General features: G+C 37.9%; 1 protein-coding gene across 2 annotated transcripts in view; it reads right to left on the reverse strand.

Moving 5' to 3' along the window:
• Nucleotides 1-2,299: 2,299 nt before the first annotated feature.
• LOC106463795 overlaps nt 2,300-7,444 on the reverse strand; it is a 50,090-nt gene continuing 44,945 nt past the window's right edge. The window contains exon 13 of one of the 2 annotated variants that reach the window (XM_022391394.1): nt 2,300-2,774. In XM_022391394.1, the coding sequence (XP_022247102.1) occupies nt 2,706-2,774 (69 nt within the window). In that variant the 3' untranslated portion in view covers nt 2,300-2,705. The remainder of the gene's footprint in view (nt 2,775-7,444) is intronic. The other variant, XM_022391393.1, reaches the window with a different exon arrangement.

The following is a 7,444-nucleotide window of genomic DNA, read 5'->3' on the forward strand; positions in this document are numbered from 1 at the left end:
TAACGTACAAATGTTAATGGTCCAGATGGTTGGGTCGCGGGTTCGATCCCCGTCACACCAAACATACTCGCCCTTTCAGCCGTGGGGGTGATATAATGGGACGGTCAATCCCACTATTTATTGATAAAATGCTTTCTTTAAACTGGATAAATGCTGCTTACTTTGAGGCTGTAACTTACAAATGTTAATGGTCCAGATGGTTGGGTCGCGGGTTCGATCCCCGTCACACCAAACATACTCGCCCTTTCAGCAGCCGTGGGGGTGATATAATGTGACGGTCAATCCCACTATTTATTGATAAAAGAGTACCTCATGAGTTGACTAGCTTCCTTCCCTCTAGTCTTACACCGCTAAATTAGGGACGGCTAGCGAAGATAGCCCTCGTGTAGCTTTGCGCGAAATTCATAACAAACTAAACTACTCTTAATATACATCTAAGTATGTTTTCTATGCAATGTGAAAAGAGTCGTTACGGCCCTCGTGAATTTCTCTTTACACACAAAGCGATTTACAGAGTTTATTTTTCATGATAACACACGACGTAATATCAAATCATTATTGTATTTCAACAAGTCATTTTATTGAGTTTCTTCCTGACTTGTGGTTTACTATATATATATATATTCATACTTGAGATGAAGGATAGACGTTTAAATACGTTTTCTTGCTATTTATTTAGATTAGACTTAGAAATTACTTATCCTACTGTTTAATTGAGATAGGGGCGCGGGTTGCTCTATGACATAACTCTCTGGATTCCGGGCTCAAATCCGTGCAACACCACAAAGTATTTCCCGCTCTTTAAGCTGTTGGTATGTTATAAGAGTGACATTCAGTCTCTTAATGTGGGTGGTAGGGCGCTACTAACGGGTAGGGACGGTGGCAGATAACCATAGTATCTTTGCCATTAATACATTTTTTATTCAAATGCTTGAAAAACACATGTAAATTAATTCCTATTCTTTGTCATTCAGAATAACTCCAAAAGTTTTCATTGTGTTTCTTTTTGTAAAATGAACATTTAAGCAAGTATGATTACTTCAACCGATGGTAAGTGAACTTATTATATTTAGAATGGAAAAATTAATATTTTTTTTTCAGAATAAACAAAATAACGCATTGTTTTCATTTAACACAGACGCGTGAAATATTTTTTCCTTCATGTTACTTTAGGTCAAATTACAGAGGTCGATCTGTACCTTTTAACCAAGATTCCTTTCCACTTTTGACCTTGTTAAAACGATGTGGACATGTTTTATTTGAAATTGTCAATTACCGTTGTTCGATTTAAAAACTGCCATAGGAATGAGGTGATTTAGTAAAATGCTTAAATCCATCCCTCAATCCGTTATTGGCTACAACGAGGACACCCATGTAAGTGGACAAAGAAGATGGTTTCTGTTCTGATCGTGATCAGTCACGGACGAAGTGCTTTATCTATTCATCTCTCGTTCTCGTTCGAACGTTCTAACTTCAGAACGATAACCCATTTCAGCCTTAAGTTCGATCTTAAAACTCATTGTATATTGTTGAATAATTACAAACGGAATAAAGTGTGCAAGAAAAGCGTGATAATCTTGGATATTTTCTTGTTATTTATTTGTTGTTAAGCAAATGTTTATTGGCTTTGTTTTACAATTCGTGTAAAACTACACGAGGACTATCTGCACCACCAGTTCCTAAATTAGCAGTGAAAGACTAGAGGGAAGGCAGCTAGTCTAGTCAACACCGTCAACTCTTGGGCTACTCTTTTACCAACGAAGGAGGAAGTGGTAGATACGTGTGTGTGTGTGTGTGTCTTAGAAAGAGTCAATTTAGTCAGTATCACTGTTTGAGGAAGTGGTAGATAAGTGTGTGTGTGTCTTAGAAAGAGTCAATTTAGTCAGTATCACTGTTTGAGGAAGTGGTAGATAAGTGTGTGTGTGTCTTAGAACAGAGTCAATTTAATCAGTATCACTGTTTAACCACCTGGCCATGCCGGGCCAAGTCTTGTAGTAACAGCTATTGTTATTAATTAGATACAAATCCAAACCAAATAACAACTTTAAAAAATCACGAGTCTTGTAGTAACAGCTATTGTTATTAATTAGGGACAAATCCAAACCAAATAACAGGTTTAACAAAAACACGAGTCTTGTAGTAACAGTTATTGTTATTAATTATGGACAAATCCAAACCAAATAAAAGCTCTAAAAAAACACGAGTCTTGTAGTAACAGCTATTGTTATCAATTAGAGACTAATTCAAACCAAATAACAGCTTTAACAAAGTCGCAAGTCTTGTAGTAACAGCTATTTTATTAATTTTAAAGAATCACAAGTTTTGTAATTTTACTTAATGTTATTAAAATGACACAAATACAAACAAAATTCTAGCTTTACAAAACAAAAGTAGTTATATAATATTACACTAATTTTATCAGGCACACATTGAAACAAAACTATGTTTTATAAAACCGTGATCCGACTAATGTTTAATAAACAAATCTTCTGTTTACATATTTTTTACAACTTTCTCTTTAAATTAGACACAAGATATGTCATTTGAAATCTTAATATGTAGCTTACAATGTTTTTACATTTACACAAGGCAGAGAAAAACCTGAAGCGATGGATGGATGAGTGAGTGATATACAGCGAAGCTGGTCAGAATACCAGCACAGCCTGATGCATAGATAGATGAGTTGTCAGATAGAGGTGTATCAATTACGATGAACATACGATGGTTGAGTTGTATGGTTCATGAAGAATATTGCAAACATATTCCCGTAGTGCCTAAAACAAAAACATAAAAGCAATAGTTGTTAATTCGCCATTGTTCATAAGTGTGTGTGTCTTAAAAAAAAAAGAGTCAACTGAGTCAGTATGTGTGTTCAAGGAAGTGGTAGATAAATGTGTGTTTGTCTAAGACAAGAGTCAACTGAGTCAGTATGTTCAAGGAAGTGGTAGGTAAATGTGTGTGTCTTAAACAAGAGTCAACTGAGTCAGTATCTGTGTTCAAGGAAGTGGTAGGTAAATGTGTGTGTCTTAAACAAGAGTCAACTGAGTCAGTATCTGTGTTCAAGGAAGTGATTGATAAGTGTGTGTGTCTTAGACAAGAGTCAACTGAGTCAGTATCACTGATCAAGGAAGTGGTAGATAAATGTATGTGTCTTAGACAAGAGTCAACTGAGTCAGTATCTATGTTAAAGGAAGTGGTTGATATGTGTGTGTGTGTTTTAGACAAGAGTCAACTGAGTCAGTATCTGTGTTCAAGGAAGTGGTAGGTAAATGTCTGTGTCTTAAACAAGAGTCAACTGAGTCAGTATCTATGTTAAAGGAAGTGGTTGATATGCGTGTGTGTTTTAGACAAGAGTCAACTGAGTCAGTATCTGTGTTCAAGGAAGTGATTGATAAGTGTGTATGTGTCTTAGACAAGAGTCAACTGAGTCAGTATCACTGTTCAAGGAAGTGGTAGATAAATGTCTGTGTCTTAAACAAGAGTCAACTGAGTCAGTATCTATGTTAAAGGATGTGGTTGATATGTGTGTGTGTTTTAGACAAGAGTCAACTGAGTCAGTATCTATGTTAAAGGAAGTGGTTGATAGGTGTGTGTGTTTTAGACAAGAGTCAACTGAGTCAGTATCACTGTTCAAGGAAGTGGTAGATAAATGTATGTGTTTTAGACAAGAGTCAACTGAGTCAGTATAACTGTTGAAGGAAGTGGGCATGGTTTTAAACAACAAACAAAACATTATTTATTGATTTATTGGTACAGTTCACTGTATAACATAATAAAATGATAACTGAACATCATTATATTTTACCTATGACAAAACTCCTGTTATAAAATCAATTCAGTCCCCACTGTTCAACTGTATAAAAAAAAACGCAGCTGATAATGTTTCGTGTGATTTGTCATTTAGCAGACATTTATAACTTAACATTTAGTAGATACGGTTTTACATTTCACTTCAGCATCGTGAGTGGTGGCCACCACAAATAGCAACTGATGTTACATTAAAACCAGAGTGTTCATAAGATGATTAGGTATCCTTCACCAGTCTCCAGGTGAGCATCTCCAGCAAGCACAATGAGGTTAAAATCCGGTGAGATTATACGTTACTCTATTTAATCCATCCCCCTCTTCTTCAAGAAATAGTTTGTTTGTTTGTTTGTTTTGAACTTCGCACAAAGCTACACGTGAGCTTTCTGCGCAAGCCGTCTCTAATTTAGCGGTGTAAGACTAGAGGGAAGGCAGCTAGTCATCACCACCCACCGCCAACTCTTTGGCTATTCTTTTACCAACGAATAGTGGGATTGACCGTCACATTATAACTCCCCCACAGCTGAAAGGGCGAGCATGTTTGGTGGGACGGGGATTCGAACCCGCGACCCCCAGATTGTGAGTCGAGCGCCCTAACTACTTGGCCATGCCGGGCCCTCAAGAAATGAATCAACCACTTTATTATGGTGGTGACAGACATTATAAACCATTATTATGAAGTCAGAGGAATTCCACCAGCATATCAAAGCACAAGGGGCCGTAAAATGTGATATCTATAAAATGCGACATTAAAAGTACAATTTCGCAGGTGTGGAGATCGGTTTGTCCGCCAGTGCTTATTTCTGACCACCACCACCATACGCATCACTTTCCTGTACGAAAATGGAATTGAACCTGATTTTATATTCGAATGAGCGTGTACCTATTACCTGGATACAGAGTGTTGTGAAGATAGCATTATTCTACATGTCGTTGATCAATCGCAAATACTGGTGCAGCTATTTCGTGTCTTCCTGTAAGCGGAAAACGCCTCGTTGCGAAGTATGTTTGTAATGATCTGTCTACCAAAACGGCGTCTAGTTGCGATTGTTAGCATCTGCTTCATTCTCGGAGCAGGTACTACAAGACTGCGACAAACCAGACTTGAAAATATTGTATATGAAAGCCAGTATTGCTCAGTTGTCTTAGCAACTGCATCATTGTTTTCGAAGCTATTCAGCATTCGGTTAAACAAAATTTGAGACGCGTTATGCCTAATCAGCTTCCACTTCTTCAATGGCTCTCTACATGAATACTTTTATATAAGATAGACTGAATGACCAATCATGTATGATTTACACAACAATAAATTCAGAAGGTTATTTTATAACAATGGTTTTGTCAAAGCAACAATATAACAGATTCCGATTCATCTTTATTTGTTTTGTGCAGAGCAATGTTACAACGTGTATAGATTTGCATTAACTACACATAACTCTTAAATAGTATTATTACACACCTCCGACTTGAAATCTGCAATGGGCTAATCAAGAAAAACGTGTCAAAAAACATCTACATTAAAACGTCATTTGAATCAGAAACATTAGGCCTAACTATTTTATTTGCTCCACCTTCTCATGCGTTTTCTCGTCGTATATAAATCAATATACTTTTGGCTGCCAGAGGTCCGGCTTAGCTGATGAGTTTTTGCATTGAATCACTTATCAATGATTTGTGGAGAACAATAGATATATCCGAAACTCTATTTTAGCACACTTCTCATTAATAATAATCAAGAGGTATACAACACAACATGATTTAAATCATAAATAACAAAACTATATAATATTAATTTAGTTCTTCTGGAACAGGAGTGAAAACGTTTAAGTAGTAAAGGGCCTCCAAATCCACTAAAGAGCTTTGACTGTCATACATTTATTTTAAGGCCAGTTGTTGCCTAGTGGAATGTGGATCCTATAATCCACGATCTGCATCCTGTTGCCGAAAAAAAAATATTGTTCCGCACTTTGAAGCTCTGGGTGTATTATAAGAGTGAGGGTCAAATCCCATTTTTCGATAAGAGAAATCAAAGAATTGGCGGTGAGTGCTAGTGACTAGCCGTCTAGCCTAGTCTTTCACGTGGGTAAAATAGTAGCCCAAGAAGTTGGCGGTGGGTGCTGGTGACTAGCCGTCTTTTCTCTACCCTTACAGTTCAGAATTAAGGGTGGCAAGCACAAATAGCTCCGCACGAATATCCAAAACAAATCAAGTCGAAAACATTTATTTTAGAGCTCTGTACTTTATTCCGTTGGAAATTGCATGTTCTATCATAGTTATATCAATTCTAAAGCCTAGGGACTTTACGCAAATTACAAAAAATTTTAAATAGGCATTTTACAGTTCGTTAACAAAATACAAAAGGGAGAAATACGTAAGTTTAGATAGTGTGTTCCACTAATTTCAATAACTCCCATATTACTTCATTTGCCTTTAAAACGACGTTCCGAACTCATTGCATAGTCTTTCGTCAGGTTTGAGGACATTTCATTAAAATAGGTTTCTGCCGTCACGTGCGTGGCGGTAAGATGTTTCAGAAAGTCATGCTCCTGCGACCTGGTGGTAAGATGTTTCAGAAAGTCATGCCTCTGCGACCTGGCGGTAAGATGTTTCAGAAAGTCATGCCTCTGCGACCTGGCGGTAAGATGTTTCAGAAAGTCATGCTCCTGCGACCTGGCGGTAAGATGTTTCAGAAAGTCATGCTCCTGCGACCTGGCGGTAAGATGTTTCAGAAAGTCATGCCTCTGCGACCTGCAACTTCATTTCTTATCATTACATAACTGTTGTTGATCTTCACGTGAGGTGAGCCTAGTTTGGTAAAACTAGCCGAGTTTTCTCTCGGATTTCCTCGTGGTAGTTTAAATATTCATCAAATATCTGATTTGTGGTCTACTTGAATTGATGATATCATGGATAATGTTCTATTTTACGTTGATGTTTTCCTTTTAGAAAATGATAAAAGAATCCATGGATGACCCGCTGTTCACTGCCATGTTGTTTTCACAATACTGTATGTATGGCCCGCTGGTCACTGCCATGTTGTTTTCACAATACTGTATGGATGACCCGCTGGTCACTGCCATGTTGTTTTCACAATACTGCATGTATGACCCGCTGTTCACTCCAATGTTGTTTTCACAATACTGCATGTATGACCCGCTGTTCACTCCAATGTTGTTTTCACAATACTGCATGTATGACCCGCTGTTCACTCCAATGTTGTTTTCACAATACTGTATGTAAGACCCGCTGGTCACTGCCATGTTGTTTTCACAATACTGTATAGATGACCCGCTGTTCACTGCCATGTTGTTTTCACAATATTGCATGTATGGACCCGCTGTTCACTGCCATGTTGCTTTCACAATACTGTATGTAAGACCCGCTGGTCACTGCCATGTTGTTTTCACAATACTGTATGGATGACCCGCTGTTCACTGCCATGTTGTTTTCACAATACTGCTGGGAATGACCCGCTGTTCACTGCCATGTTGTTTTCACAATACCGCATTTATGACCCGCTGGTCACTGCCATGTTGTTTTCACAATACTGTATGGATGACCCGCTGTTCACTGCCATGTTGTTTTCACAATACCGCATTTATGACCCGCTGGTCACTGCCATGTTGTTTTCACAATACTG

Source organism: Limulus polyphemus, unplaced genomic scaffold (genome assembly GCF_000517525.1).
Source record: "Limulus polyphemus unplaced genomic scaffold, Limulus_polyphemus-2.1.2 Scaffold1485, whole genome shotgun sequence".
NCBI lineage: Eukaryota > Metazoa > Arthropoda > Merostomata > Xiphosura > Limulidae > Limulus > Limulus polyphemus.